General features: G+C 44.8%; 1 protein-coding gene across 1 annotated transcript in view; it reads left to right on the top strand.

Annotated features, from left to right (window-relative positions):
• The window catches only part of Utp4 (UTP4 small subunit processome component), a 32,853-nt gene extending 26,359 nt beyond the window's left edge, over nt 1-6,494 (top strand). The window contains exons 14-17 of the mRNA XM_059264060.1: nt 291-386; nt 1,881-2,066; nt 5,632-5,742; nt 6,318-6,494. Of these exons, the coding sequence (XP_059120043.1) occupies nt 291-386; nt 1,881-2,066; nt 5,632-5,742; nt 6,318-6,434 (510 nt within the window). The 3' untranslated portion in view covers nt 6,435-6,494. The remainder of the gene's footprint in view (nt 1-290; nt 387-1,880; nt 2,067-5,631; nt 5,743-6,317) is intronic.
• The last annotated feature ends 9,937 nt before the right edge of the window (nt 6,495-16,431 follow it).

Below are 16,431 nucleotides of genomic sequence, written 5' to 3'. Positions count from 1 at the left end.
TTATTTTAAACTGAGTAGGCTTAGTAGTAGTAGAGCACATGTTAAGAATATTCAAAGCCCAGTAATCACTGACATCTAGTTTTCTTTGTTTTGTTTTTGTGTGTGTGTGTGTGTGTCTGTGTGTCTGTGTGTGTGGTGGTGGTGGTTTTTGAGGTAGGTTCTCACGGTGTAGACCTGGGACTGGCAGAGCCTGCCCTGTCCCTGGAGTGCTGCGATTGAAGTTGTCCAGCCCGTCTAACCTTTCTTGAGGGGAGATGGCTATAGAGTTGTCCCTTGTCTTTTCCCCCTAGCCTCACTGCACAGTGCCTGCTTACAACTTCCCAGTGACTGCTCTGGCCATCGCCCCCGGTACCAACAACCTTGTCATTGCTCATTCTGACCAACAGGTAAGAGATTCTAGTGCTTTCCAGGTCCCTTCTGCTAGATAGTAACCTGGAGCCTGAGATGATGGACAGTTTAGAGGAATTCTCCCTTGAAGATGTTGGAGGATACATAGGCAGGTTTGGTTTGTGCAAGTGAAGCTTTCATATGTGGCCTGTGCCCACCACAGGTCCACAGTATCCATTGGTTTGATGGGGCACAGTTTACAATGCAGCTCTAGAGCTAAGAAGTACAAAGGGATGGAAGAATTTTGAAGCACTCTGCTAATCCCAGCCGCTGCCGCCACCACTACTACAGCCTTGGCTGTCCTGGAACTAACTCTGTAGACCAGGCTGGCCTTGAACAAAGACGTCTGCCTGCCTCTGCCTCCTGAGTGCTGGGACTAAAGGTATTTGCCACTACCACCTGGCTACACTCGGCTAATTTAAACTAGAGATGACATGGGCCCGGGTATTAAACTAAAAATGAAATACAATAAAATTTTGAAAACAACCTAAAAATGTGTGGCTTGCTTTCATGAGGAAATTAGGCCTTACTAAAATTTAGGTATCTAATCTCAGCCAAATGAGAGCTAACTCCACAGCATTTTTTATGCCAAATTGTAAAGAGGTAGTCTTTAGAAACTTACATTATGAACTCATCAATGCTTGTATATCCTCATCTGTAAAATGGAGATGATGACATCAACTACACCCCACTGAGCTGTTGGAAAGATTCTAGATGTCTGGGAAGCACATTTGTTTAGATTGCTAAGCAAATGATGCTTACTGTTTTGAACAGTTTTTACACTCTCATGCACACACACACAGTATCCCAAAAATGCTCTCTCACTTTCATGGGTTTTCATTCTTGAACAAGATTATTCAAAGGTGTTACCTTAAGTGTCTTTGTCATTGAAACTGGTGCCCCCTGAATTTAATGGCAGTGACCTAAATCCCGTGGTGTGGGATATTGAGACAGGAGGATCACAAGTTTCAGGCCAGCCAGAACTGAAATGTAAAGCTTATTTTAGGTGGTGGTGAAATGTAATGCTAAGCTGTGCAGTGGTGCACGCCTTTAATCCCAGCACTCGGGAGGCAGGGGCAGGAGGTGGATCTCTGTGAGCTCGAGGCCAGCCTGGTCTACAAATCGAGTTCCAGGACAGCCAAGACTACACAGAGAAACCCTGTCTTGAAAAACAACAACAACGCCGGGCGGTGGTGGCACACGCCTTTAATCCCAGCACTCTGGAGGCAGAGGCAGGCGGATCTCTGTGAGTTCGAGGATAGCCTGGGCTACAGAGCAAGTTCTAGGACAGGCTCCAAAGCTACACAGAGAAACCCTGCCTCGAAAAACCAAAAAAAGAAAAAGAAAACAACAACAACAAAAATGTAATGCTAAATATGGTGCCTCAAGGTTTGCTACTGTTTGTGGTTAGGAAAAGATAAAACCCAGAAGGAATAGGAGCCTCTGAACTCCATGGGTACACACGTCCACTTGCTTGGTGTTGTGTTCTTCAGGTTTTTGAGTTCAGCATCCCAGACAAGCAGTATACAGAGTGGAGCCGAAATGTTCAGAAGCAGGGATTTCACCAGCTATGGCTCCAAAGGGATACTCCCATCACACACATCAGCTTTCATCCCAAGAGACCGATGCACATTCTCCTCCACGATGCCTACATGTTCTGCATCATTGACAAGTCCTTGGTGAGTTCTGTGATTTCTTTACTTAGGAATCTTGTGTGTATGTGTATATGCATCCCAACATTGATGTTGGGAACAGAATGCACATCCTCTGCAAATGCTCTTAACTGCTAGGCTGTCTTTTCCAATCCCGTTTTGTTTTGGGTTATTTGAGACAGGATGTTGTTATGTAGCCTGGCTAGCCTGACATTACATTCGCAGCAATCCTTCTGCCTCTACTTCCTGAGTGCTACTGGAGTTAGTTACCACATCCTGCTTTTACTTATGAATTTTTAAGTATAAATAATGACTGATTAGATAAAGGAAGGAACCTCAGAATAAAAATTGCTAGTATGTACTTCAGAAGATAGGTGCTTTTGTTTGGCACTCTCCCTAATTTGTAGTCCTACTGTCAAGTAAGGGCTAGCCTTTGTGGACTAGTTTTTGCAGCTGTGATCAGTTCTCTACCTGGCTATTCAGCACATAACCCTAAGTAGAAAAGTGATTAAGTTGGTATTCAGAAGATGTCCCTCGTCAGGGAATACCTTTGAGCTGGCTTTTAACTTTCATTCTTGGGTTACTGAGTAAAGTAGCTTCATTAAAGGAGACACCCACGGATATTTTGGCCACCCTGTCCCTTAACTGAAGACACTTTACGAAGTTGATCTTTGTGTTTTGAGAGAAGTCTAGTGAGGAAAATTCCATTGTCAGTGACTGTTATTTAGGTAGGGACACAACTGTTTTCTTCAGTTTGAGATACAAGCTTCTGTTTGATTCTTCCCAAATTTTATGCGTGTCTTTTCTGGGTAGGGGCTTTCTTTCCTAGGAGGCCTGTGGACCACAGCCATGGCTGTACTGCACTCTGGGTTTCAGTTATACCCAACACCAGCTGTTCTGTGGATCTGTGAGGGTGGGGGTGGAACATGCGTGGGTAAGGCAGCAGATGGCTCTAAAGGAGGTGTGCACAGGGATGTGTCACTGAATCTCATCTCCTGGCTCCTGGGTCCTGGAATGTGGGAAGCAGAGCTGGCTGGCAAGTGACTTCTGTGAGATGAGTGGTACAGGAAGGGCCCCCTCCCACTCACTCGTCTCTCTGTAACTCAGCCCAGAAGGCTTTCTCCCAAGTGCTGATGATAAGTCCCTCATGTCCTTGTACTAAGTAGAGCTAGTTCCCAAGGAAGTGAGAGGTGAAGTGTATCGTTTATTTGGCCATCTCTTGAAGTGTCAGTGACATCAGTGGGGGTGGTTTATGTTATTTTCCCTGGGGGAGAGAGAACCTTAGCCACTTGGCCAGTGTGTTAGAGATGGCCATGAGGGGGAGGTGTAGAAAGTACAGTGCCTGTGTGGGCTGAGATCCTGCACATGCCCATTTGTTCTTTTCTTACAAAGTATTACTGACAAGACTGACCAAAGGCTTGTGTGTCTTTAATCTTGCCATGGAATATGAAGCCCTTTCTTGCTTCATCCTGGCCATGAAGGCCCCGTTTTTTGCCTAAGACATTTTTACAGGACCTTAGGTATATTGATACCTAAGATAGGTATACAGATGAAATATTACCAACAATAAATGTATGTGTGTACCTGCAAGAGTTTACATGCCTGTGGACACCAGAAGAAGATAGCAGATTTCCTAGAATTGGAGTTACAGGCAGTTATGAGCCACCTGGTGGGGTGCTGGGAACTGAACCTGGGTCCTATGCAATAGTGGTAAGCAGCCGGGCGGTAGTGGCACACACCTTTAATACACCTTTAATCCCAGCACTCACTCAGGAGGCAGAGGCAGGTGGATCTTTGTGAGTTGGAGGCCAGATTAGTCTACAGAGTGAGTTCCAGGACAGTCAGGACTGTTACACAGAGAAACCCTGTCTTGGGAGGGGGGGGAAAAAACGGTTTTTTGGGGGGGTTGGGGATTTAACTCAGTGGTAGAGTGCTTGCCTAGCAAGTGCAAGGCCCTGGGTTCGGTCCTCGGCTCCAGAGGGGGAAAACAAACAAACAAACAAAAACGTTTTTGGCAATGGCTGGAGTGATGGCTTGGTAAATAATAATTAAACTTTTTTAAAGGTGTGTGTGTGTGTGTGTGTGTGTGTGTGTGTGTGTGTGTGTGTAGTTTTTGGTTTTTTTGTTGTTGATTTTTGAGACAGGGTTTCTTTATAGCCCTGTCTGTCCTGGAACTCAATCCGTAGACCAGGCTGGCCTCGAACTCAGAGATCCATCCACCTGCCTCTGCCTCCCAAGTGCTGGGATTAAAGGCGTGCACCACCACCACACGGAAAAACTTTTTCTTTATACATGTAATTTTCCATTTATTAAAGACTAAAGTAGAGGGGCTATTGTTCCCAGCACCCATGTGATGGTTTATAATTATCTTTAACTTTAGCACCAGGCACACACATGGTACAAATACATACATGTAAGCATGCCAGAAGAGGGCACCAGATCTCATAGATGGTTGTGAGCCACCATGTTGTTGCTGGGAATTGAACTTAGGTCCTCTGGAAGAACAGCCAATGCTCTTAACCACTGAGCCATCTCTCCAGCCCCAGAAAAACATTATTACACATAAATCTGTTTTTAAAAGTGGGCTGGTGAGGGGCTGGAGAGATGGCTCAAGTGGTTAAGAACACTGACTGCTCTTCCAGAGGACCCAGGTTCAGTTCCCAGCACCCACATGGCAGCTAATAACTGTAACTGGAAGATCTGACACCTTCACACAGACATCCATGCAGTCAGAACACCAATGCACATAAAATAAATAAGTTGTTGTTGTTGTTTTTCAAGACAGGGTTTCTCTGTGTAGTTTTGGTGCCTGTCCTGGATCTCACTCTGTAGACCAGGCTGGCCTCAAACTCACAGAGATCCATCTGGCTCTGTCTCCCAAGTGCTTGGATTAAAGGCATGCACCACCACTGCCCGGCTATAAATTATTTTAAAAAAAGAAATTTTTTTTTTTTAAAGTGGGCTGGTGAGGAGGCCTTTTGGATAATGGTACTTGCCTCCAAACCTAACAACCTTAGTTTGACCCCTTGAACCCAAATGGAGGAAAGAGAGAATTGACATGCTCCTATATTCGGTTTCTATGACACTGCCATGGGATAGTGACCCATAGTTGAAGAACCTGGAGGTCTTAGACAGGCACCGTTATGCATATCTGTAACTCTAGCACTCTTGAGGATCAGGAGAACTACAGTGATACCTTGTCCTCAAACCAAAGCAAACAAAGAATGGATATGAGCTGGGTCCATAAAGGGCAATGCAAGTAACTTCACTGTTTTGTTTTTATGGTGCTCGGGATCAAACCCCAGGTCTTAAAATGCTAGACAATAAAGTAGTAGTTGAAATGGTATGTCTTGTTGGACCTAGTGGTTCAGGCCTGTAATCTCAGTCACACAGAAGACTGGAGCAGAAGCAACGCAAATTCAAGGGCTGAGAGTGAATTCATGGCCAGCCTGGGCAACCTAGTGAAACTCTCAAGAAGTTCTGAAAAACTAAAAGATTGGAGACATCTTTCAGAGTATGCCTGTGTGTGAGTCCCTAGGCTTGGTCCCTTACACTACCCCAGTAAATAAATAATATATCTTTGTCTTTTTAGCCACTTCCAAATGACAAAGCCGTGCTCTATAATCCACTTCCTCCCAAAAATGAATCAGATGTCTTCCTGAGGCGCACGGCCCATGCATTTAAGATTTCTAAGAAATATAAGGTAAAAACCTCTATTTGTATCCTGGATGGTTGTTTCCCTGTGGTGTTGTCAAAATGTAATAACTAACAGTTGGAAGTCTAGTGTATCTTCCTTTTGCATGTAGAGACCCTGACTTGGGGGAGACTAGTGACCTTGAAGTTATCTCTATGTGTACCTCTGTGTTTCGTTGTTTTTGACTCAGTGGCAGGTAAATCATACTACCCTATGTGAGAGAAATTTATAGTAATCTTGGTGCTCATGTGGGGTCTTTGTTAGTATGAATATTCTTCTCAACTTCTCATTAAAGAATGTTTTGAGAAATAAAAGTAATGGAAGATATTGAACTTATATGATTTTCTTTTTTCTGACTAATCTTCTCACCATCTACAAAACCAGTTGACTATTTGCTACCGCAGCTGTCTGGCCTACCTCAAGTTCCCCGGTCACACTCCTTATGAGCCAGCTCCACTCTGGAGTCCTCGGGCAGGGAAGGTTGTCAGGGATTTTTGTCCTCTGAGTCTTGGCTGACGCCCTAGTCAGTGTATTGAGAGTGGTGGAGAATGACTCCTGGTGATGTCACTGTCCTCTCTCTGCAGCCCTTACTCTTCATGGATCTTTTGGATGAAAGGACACTTGTGGCAGTAGAACGACCTCTGGACGACATCATTGCTCAGCTCCCACCCCCCATCAAAAAGAAGAAATTTGGAACTTGAAAACAGGGCACTGTGTCCTTCCTTGAACTGTCTGTCCTGGTTTTTGTTGATGTTGTTTGTTTGTTTCTCCAGAATCATGGTAATAAAACAAAGTTATTCTTTAAGACTAGTCACTATAAACATTTTCCAAAATAATGGACAGGAATATCCTTTCATTGAGTGAAACGGAATGGAAGGTCACTATAAATCTCCAAAGTAGGTCCAGCAGCATGACTCTGGGTAAAAGCACTTGCCACTCAAGCCTGATATCAGCACTTGATCCCCAGAACCCATGGTTGAAGGAAAGAACCTTCTCTGAAAAGTTATCCTCTGACTTTTGATGTGTGCTATACACAAGCACACAATAGTAATGAACTAGAACTCCAAGGTATTTGTAGCTGCAGTAATGAGCTGAACTCATACTGCCCTTTTGGAATCTTGTTTGTTCTTGGACTATAGTCTCAGGAAAGAAGATAGTCCAGGCTCTCTGTTCTCTTGTCTGTTCTGAAGTATCAAAGAGCTGGGGCGTCATTGTCTACTAATCTGTAGCCTCCCAACATTACCCTGGAGGGTGCTACCAATAGCCATAATTCACTCATAGTTCAAGGAAGAATTTCAGCTGCAGCATCATAAGCAAGTACTCCATCTGAAAAGTAGATGCGTGTGGCAATCAGAGAGCTGGGAATAGACAGGTAGACTACATGTATGGCATGTACAAGGCCAGGTTCAATCCTTCTGCCGGACATGTGCCAGCTCTGGAGGGGAAGAAAGCACTGGGCAGGGAGTTTGCTGGAGAGGAGGAATCGGGGTGGGGACCAGAGAGGCAGCCTAGTGTGTATGTCACCCTTTCTGCTGTATCTGCTCTGACACTGTTATTCCCAGGGGTGTTCTCAAATAACTAGTTTTGAATATGATCTTTAAATTAGAACGTGAAAAGCAGTAGTTAACCTGAACCAAGCAGATAGATTTCTTTATCATCTCAGTGGTTGTATTCTGTTGCATGCTCTGGAAACCCAGTATGTGGAGTTTTGTGTGGTTAGGAAAGGAGGGAGGGGTGAGGATGTGGGTTCTGACAGCATCATGTAAAGTGCTGGGGGAAAGCATTTGCTACAATGAACCCCACTCTAGTCTGGAAAGAAAAAAGTGAGAATTTAAGGCAGATCTGTGGGGAACAGTTGAACAGTGGTTGGCAGAGCTCACTTACAGTGGACAGTGTGTCTGGGGTTTGATGCAGTGAGAATTTAAGGCAGATCTGTGGGGAACAGTTGAACAGTGGTTGGCAGAGCTCACTTACAGTGGACAGTGTGTCTCGGGTTTGATGCAGTGAGGTTTACAGTAGTCACCAATTTCTGCTTTGCCGGTTTCGCTTTTACAGTGGCAGGAGTAGCTTAAGCACAGTTGCAACTTCACGTTTAAGTCTGTTTCTTCTTGAGTGAGTTTCCTTCTGTAAAAGGCACTTGCCCAGTGTGTATTACTGCTGGTCTTCAGCAGAGCAATCTGATCCTGGCCTCCCTAGAAACAGGTTTTTGAAACATGGTGGGGCACGCCTATGAGTCCTGGCACTTGGGAAGCAGAGGCAGGAAGAGTGCAAATTCAAGGCTAACCCAGGCTGCAGGGTGAGCTCCTGTCCCGTGAAACAAGAGATACATGGGTATTCCAGGCTAACCAGGCTTTGTAGGGAGACACTGTCCCCGTCCTCCCCAAAAAATGTGGTTAAGGTCAAAGTTCAAGGCTGACTGTAGTGGCACATGGCCTTAACTGGAGGCAGAGACAGATGGATCTTTGAGTTTGAGGCTAGCCTGGTCTACAGAGTAAGTTCCAGGACAACCAAGGATACACAGAGAAATCCTGTCTCAAAAAGCAAGAAAGACCAAAGTTGAAGTTACTAGTCTGCACTGAATGTGAGCAGTGTCAGCCTAGGATGCCACAAGACTGACTTCACTTGGTTCTCGCTGGCTGGAGAGCTGTAAAGTTGAGGAGTCCTTGTTAACTGGATTAGTTTATGACTCTATTTACTTCACTGTTCTTGTGCTGGGGATGGAACCTAGAGCCTGAACAGCTCTATGTAGTTAAGTGCTGTGCCACCGAGCTCTACCACCAGCCCACCTGACTGTGACTTGAAACCTCTCAGATTGTGGAGGCTATGTTTCTGACAGAGGGCTCAGAGTGAGGTAATACTTCTGAAGCTGTCAAGCATTCCTTTGCAAGGTTTCCAGCCAGCGATTTGGACTTCCATAAATGGTATGGGAAATAAGAGCTTTAGGCCTTGAAAATCTTCCTAAGTAGAAAACTGGATACAAACACATGAAGCCCAAACGGATTGGGGCAAGTCAGAGAAATTAGGGGAAGGGAAGATAAACCAGTGTTAAATAACATTTCGGGGCATATTTCCCGCATGGGTTTTGTGTAGCCTGCTGCTAGAGGAGTTCACCTTTGACATCATTTCTAACTTGGTGCTTTTACTTGAGTTCTACAGAACAATTTTGACTAGAGACTGGCCTAGACATGGTCTTTTTTGCCAACACTACTCAGAAGGTTTAATAACTCATTTCTCCCATGTAATGGCAGGTAATATGATCCCTTTGCCATGGAAATACCAAAACTTAGACTAAAAATAACTAAAACTTTGGAATACTGAAAGTTAGAAACCATCCAGTTCTGGGGTTTTAGGAAGCATATTTTTTAGCATCAAAACTTTGTTCAGGCCAGGCGTGGTGGTCCACCTGAAGGGTAGAAAAAGGAAGATGGGGGGTTCAAGGCCAGCTTCTGCTATGTACTGAATTTGAGGCCTGCTTTTGAACTCCTAGAGATCTGCCTGTTTCTGCCATCTGAGTGTTAGGATTTTTTTTTTCTTTAGTGTGTAGGGGGGTACACATCATATAGATGATCCCCCAAAGAGACCCATGATCCTATATTGTTTTTTATAAGTGCTTAAAAACCTAAAAACCTAATAAATTTTATATTTATTTTACCTGTATGTCTGCACCACATGCGTGCTCAGTGCCCATGGAGGCCAGAAGAGGGTGTTGGATCCCCTGGAACTAGAGTTCCAAGCAGCTATGCCCTGCCATGTGGGTGCTGAGAGTTGAACCGGGGTCTTTCGGAAGACCAGTTGGTACCCTTAATTCTCTCTAGCCCCATGATCCTGTTTTAATCTTACTTTCCTATGATGCCATTCTATTTGCTTTGACAAATACCTTGGAAAAACAACCTAAAGGAGGAAAGATTTCTTGTGGCCCATACTGTTCAGTCCTTGGTCATCTGACTCCACTACGGGGGTGAGGGTGGGGGGTGGGTGGGAGGGGGGTGGGCCGGCGCGCGCCGGGGGAGGGGGGGTGTAGGGGGGAGGTTGTGGTGAGGCAGAACATAATGCAGGCAAGGGTGGGTTTGTGAGCAAACATGTTCACTTTACCATGACCGGGAAGCAGAAGACAGGAAGAAAGTCAAGTATGTCTTTCCAAGTCACACCCCAGTGACCTGCTTCCATCCCAGCTCACTGAAGAACTTGGCAGTCTCATGATCCCATCACCCCCTAACAGCACCACCAGTTGGGGACCATTCCTCTAACACATGAACTCATGTGGGGTGTACTTAACATACAAACCATAACTCCCAACAGCACTAACAGACACCACAGGCACCACTGGGTGTGGTGGCACGTTTCTGTACTTATAATCCCAGTACTCGGGAGCTGAAGATGAGTTCAAAGTCATTCTCAGCATAATGGCAAGTTCAAAGCCAGCCAGGAATACTGAGAACCCTATTTTTAAAACACTTTGGCACTAGCAAGATGGCTCAGTGGGTACAGGTGCCGACAGTCTGGATGACATGAGTTCAATCCCTATGATGGGAGGAGAGAACAAACTCTCATGTGTTGTCTCTGACTTCCACATGCCTGGTGTGGTATGTATATGACTCCCCACGTAAATAAGTAAAAATCTGAAGTTGTAAAAAAAAAAAAAAAATCCAGTCGAGTGACTCACACGTGTGAAAACAGAGGCAAAGTATCATCACCACAAGTTCAAGGCCTGGAGGGGCTACATAGTGAGTGCTAAATACATAGCTGGATTCTGGAGGTTTTTGTTGAGTTTTTTTGTTTTGTTGTTTTGAGATAGGTGCTCACTATGTAGACCAGGCTGGCCTCAAACTTACTGAGATTCCCCTGCCTCTCAGGTGCTGAGATTAAAGGCGTGTGTCACTATGCCCTCCCGGTTTTGATTTGGGGGCTTGTTTTTTGTTTGTGTTTTAACAACAACAAAATAGGCTGACAAGATAGCTCAAGAGCCAGGTGGTGGTAAAGAATCATTTTAATCCCCCGCAGAGGCAGGCAGATCTCTGTGAGGTCAAGGCCAGCCTGGTTTACAGAGCCAGTTCTGGGACAGCCAAGGCTACACAAAGAAACCCTGTCTTGAAAAAAACAACAAAATGCTCCAGAGGTAAAATAAATAAAGCATTCATGTTGATTCAGTGGCTCCTGGGGAAATGAGAACTTACTAAGTCTACAGGCTGCAGAGTGGTGTGTGAGACACTGAAAACTTAGAGCTGATGAGGACCAGGAGAGTGGACATTTATTTTTAGATCTTATTTGAATTTCATGGCAAATTATGTAATTTCCATAATTGTCAATAAAAAGCACTGGTGATTTTCCATAACTAAGTGGATTCAACGAAACTAAATTGCTTAGCCTGTCCTTGCTAATATTTTCCTATAAAGCAAGTCACACAGTTACAAAACTGTCCCCAGCTGCTTCCCATTAGGAATGTGGTTAGCAGATGTGGGTTTTCATAGTCCTAATGCAGGAGATAGTTAATCCATTTTTGTGGGTTTCAGATGGGTAGTGATTTATCTTGGTGGGATGGATCTTAAAAAAATGTGTCTGCATTGGCTGAAGTGTATTTTCTCTTAGTGTGTTTGTATTGGAGAAGAAATATATTGTAGAATATTTCTAACAAAGGGCAAAGTAAAACTACCTTAAATGGGACACTGGCCTCTTGTGAGGAACAGTTATCCGTGGTGGATGTTGGGATGGTAATATTACAAGCTCATTTCTCCCTTGGTGTCTTCCTTGGTAAGACTTAGGTTACTTTTGTGTGGCTTTTGCTTTTGTTCCCCCCACTTGGGGGAAGTGACCTTCAGGCTTGCTAAAAAGCTGCCATTTAGCCTGGGGCCCTCCTTTCTGATGAAATTCCACAACACTCGAGCCTTGGAAGCAGCCCCAGATCCACTTATTCTCTTCTTTGACGGCTCTTGGCAATGTGTGTTTCCTTCCAGCCAAAGTGTAGCTTTATACCAGATCTGTTTGTCACCAAAATTAATTTGGCCATTTGTCCTTTATGCCTAGAATCAAACGGTGTTATGGCAGACTCCTTCCTAAAGAAAGCGGAGACTCTGGGCTGGAGAGTTTCCACCACAGGTTTTATTGTTTGCCATTGCTGAAGGCCAACAGCTCACACTAGCTGGTGCTTTTTAATGCTTGGTGCTTCCTGTTAATACACACCTCACAACCTGAGAGGCAGAAGCTATCTGAAAAAAAAAACCAAAAAAAAAAAACCAAAAACTAAGGTTCATGACCTCCTCAGCCCCCTTAGACCATGGTAAGCGACCAAACTGGGCTTTGGTTTTGTTTGTTTTTTTGAGACAGTCTCACCATGTGGTCCTGGCTAGCCTGGAACTCATAAACTAAACTGGCCCTGAACTCACAGAGATCTGCCCATCTTCGATTCTTGAGTGCTAGGATTAGAGGAATATGTCACCACCTTGTCTAAACTGGGCTTCAGGTTCTTTTTTTTTTCTTTAAGAATTTTTTTTTCTTTATTTTACATACCAACCACAGATCCCCCTCCCACCCCTCCTCCATTATCAAGCTCTGCACAATCATTAGGGTTTGAAGCATAGAATCAGAGCCTGCCTCGGAATGTTAGGATGAGATTACAGAACCCAAGGAGCTAGTGACATGCCCTCATTTGGAAGTAGTAATGAGCTCTGCCTGTTCTGAGAAACGGTAAGATAACAATTGCTAGCTGAGAAGAGCTATCGATATAAGGGACAGGAAGGAAAGGCTATAGGAATTACCTCAGCCATTTCCTCTTTTAGAAATAGGTAAAATAATATGCTTGCCAGAAGAATTCTCTAAGCTTGTCTCCCTGTCCTTAGGAAGCCTTGGGAACAGATGTGTACCTATTTCAGATTTCATTACGCACAGTAAGTAGAGTTCACCGACTACTTGAGGTTTCCTAGATGGTAATTTTTACCCTGCAAGGAACCCATAACTCTTATAGGGATTATTTGAAAAGATGGCAGCACAGGAAACTCAGATGCCAGTCAGTCCCATGTTTAATGAGTTTCCTCTCTGCAAGGCAGTATTTTTCAAATAGTGGGGAGCAAAAGTAATTGATAGGTGGTCTATGACTTCCTGGAATGTATAACTTAGCTGGGCACTCCAGCCTAGGCATAGAATTACATTGTTCAAAGGAAAAGTCCCAAAGAATTCAGGAGTCACAGAAAGCTGGAATGAGGTCTTGCTGGGTGGGAAAGAAGTTAAAAGTATCAGGAGTATTCTGAAGGCCTTCGGTGTGAATGTGTGATGCATCACTGGAAGCTACTGCCAGGGTGAGTAGCTGAGCTGAACGTGGTGAAAAGAATGTGGAAATGCAACTATGAAGGTCGACTTTACGTTGGAAGCAGAAAATCAACTCAAGGTCATTCTTGGCTACACAGCAAATTTGGAGCTAGCTTGGGTTACATTGTCTGGGGCCAGGGGGCATTTTAGTGGCTTGGGGGGATGGGCAAGTATATAAAGTTCTTGCTGCATAAAAAGGAGAACATGAGTTTGAATCTTTAGAACCCAAATTAAGCTCAGTGAGGTAGCTCATGCCTGTAATCCTAGGGCTCCTATAGCAAAATGGGAGGCAGAAAGATCTCCTGGAAGCTCATGGGGCAGCTAGCCAGCAGCAAACAAGAAACTGGCCCCCAACATGGTGGAAAGAAGACTGACATCTGAGGTTGTTCTCTGACCGCTGTGTGTGTGCCATGTCTTCTGTGGTCCTGCACGCACACACGCACACGCACACACACACACATACACACTATACTCAGTAGGTAGAGCCAAAAGGATTCAGTGCCAATCAGGCCTATGTAGTGAGGTCTAGGCCAAAGACATTGCTTCAAAATAATTTTTTTTAAGGAAATGCTCCCAAGTAATCTCTATTACCTTCCCTGTTCCCAGGTTTAAATATTTTGTTATATAACTTGCTATCTTACATAAGTGTCCTCACCAATAATTTGTGACTTCCTCCAACTCTATTGACAAAGAGTTCTTCATACTCTTGGAAAGAATTTCCAGAACTTCCCTTTTGCTAATAAAGGTGTCCTCCATGGCCCAACCTCCTGATGATCACATATGCAAAAGTGTTAAATGAGTGCTCAGACTCTGAGGAATCAGCTGCCAGATGCTCTCTAACAAGCAGAAATTTCACATAACTCAGGCCTCTGGGGGCTCTGGCTCAGCTGGAGGACAGCCAGAAATGCCTGTGACTGCAGGTGCACTTGGGCACATTGGGACGTGCTGGAACAACAAACCAGCGTTACAGCAGTTGATTTAGGAGAAGGCTAGAGAGTTGCGCTTGCGCTGACATTTGCAGCTTGGAAAATCATGCCCCACTTACTGCAAAGACCTGTTGTAACGATCTTTTTCTTTTGATAAAAGAGATGTATTTCTCATTTTGAATTCTTTATTCATTCAGGCTCTGAATGCTTAGCCCTCAAAGGACTCTTTGGAAGTTTCTGTCCGCATGTGAATGCACTTTGATAGAGTGGTGTGTGGCTACAGCTTAGGCTCTGCAACGTGTATTTCCTGAGTAATCCTTTGAACTTCCCCTTTTACAGGAACTGATGCACACTCCGTCTGTTCCCCCCCCCCATCTCTACCCAAATGAAAGCATGGGAATTTTACTTCAACTAATTAAGAAAGTTAGAGGGCATCTTCGTCCTAATGATTTTGCTGAGAACTTACCTTCTCAGTAGTGTGGTTTCTGGATTTTTTTTTTTTTAAAGACACAATTTTACTGTGTTATCCTGGATGGCCTGGAACTCACTTACGGTAAAACTTCTTAGCATCCTGAGTACCCTGAGTAACTGGGAGTTCAGGTGTGAGCCACAGTTCCTGGCCAAACTCTTCTTTTTGAGGTGTGAGGTAGACAGTAAACAGAACACTAAATCAGGAAGCTGGAGAACCAAATTTGTCTTGTTTTTTATTGTGGACATTATGTCAGAGTCTTTAAGTTGGAGTCTTTCCTCAGTTCCTCTACCCCACAGAGCTGGAAGAAACCTCAGATTATATATAGTCTTTGGTTATTGGCTCTGCAGTTAGGCAAAATTGCACTTTTTTTTCCCCCTGAGACAGGGTTTCTCTGTGTAGCTGTGGCAGTCCCGGAACTCACTCTGTAGACCAGGATGGCCTCGAACTCACAGAGATCTACCTGCCTCTGCCTCCCGAGTGCTGGGATTAAAGGCATGCACCACCACTGTCTGGCAATCGAAGACTCTTTAGATAACAAATCTTTATAGTTTCTGGGATGTCCATCTACATATGCTAAACAAAAAAAAAATGGAATCCAGACTATTGGCAAGCCTACAAAATCAAGAGTAAACTTTTCAGTATTTGGTTATATGAAGTTTTCCATACACACTACCCCTTCCTAAGTAACCATCATAGTTGGTTACTTTTTTGTGTTCACTTGATTGGGCTGAAAGATGCCTGGATAGACAGATGTAAAACATTTTTGGGTGTGTCATTTGCAGGTAACCTGAGTAAAGAAGCCGGTCCTCACCGGTGTGAACAGATGAGGATTACAGTGGAACAATAAGGCACTGGGTAAAGTCACTCTGAGAACTGGGACATGTCTCTTCGCCACACTCCAGTGAGCCTGTTTTCCACGGACTGGGCCAGCTCTTTTACATCGTAGCTTTCCACTCTCATCCCCTCCTCAGGCCGCCAGTCTCTGACACCTTCAGACTCTACCACTGGCTCCTCTGGTTCTCCAAAGCATACCAACCAACTTTCCTGGGGCTGCAGATGACAGATTGTGGAATTTAGCCTCCATAATCTGTGGCTAATTCTGTACAATCTATGTTTCTCTGGGGAACTCTAAAACAACACAACACTGCAAATGTCTCTGACCCTGCACACTGTGGCTTCCAGGTGCTTAAGAATACATGGTCCCCTCTAATTACAGGCAAGTCCACAGGTGATTTAAAAAAAGCAGTGATCGGCCATCCTGGTCTACAAAGTGAGTTCCAGGACAGCTAGGGCTGTTACACAGAGAAACCCTGTCTCCAACACCTCCACCATCACCACCACCACACAAAAGTAAGCAGTTACGGGCTGGAGAGATGGCTCAGCGGTTAAAAGCACTGGCTGCTTTTCCAGAGGACCAGGGTTCATTCCCAGCATCCACATGATAGCTCATAACTGTAACTCCAGTTCCAGAGGCTCTGACGCCAATACGCATCAAATAAGAAAAATAAAAAGCAGTGACAAAGCCTTGGATTCACGCCTTTGGACCTATCCTCCGCTTGTGCTACTCACCCAAGACTAAACCAAATGTTCTTTTTACCCTGTCCTAGGGACGTTTGTACAGTCTTTTAACCACAGAGCATCACACCTAGTTAGTTGCCTCTGTTTTTCTTTCCCACTAGACCACAAGCTCTCTCAGCTGTGGTGCATTTTATTCAGCGTGTCCCCAGGGCCTTAAAAGGAGCCCCAGGACACCTCTGCGCGCTTCGAGCATTTGCAAAGAACCAATCAATGCGAGAATGAATGCGCCACCCGGCCCTGTAGGGTCGCGGAGCGCCTCTCCATCCTGACTTTGCTCTCTGTGCCCAGGCAGCTCTCGCAGAAGAGGTCCGGAGTTCGAGGGGGTCACAGAGAACCAGTGCGAAAGACTGTGCGGAGCCCGGCTGCGCTGGGTGCTTGCCCACCTACCAAGAAGAGCTTCCCCGGCTGCACCGGGATAACTTC

This window comes from Peromyscus eremicus, chromosome 5 (assembly GCF_949786415.1).
Source record: "Peromyscus eremicus chromosome 5, PerEre_H2_v1, whole genome shotgun sequence".
NCBI lineage: Eukaryota > Metazoa > Chordata > Mammalia > Rodentia > Cricetidae > Peromyscus > Peromyscus eremicus.
This window is presented reverse-complemented; position numbering and strand designations above follow the sequence as displayed.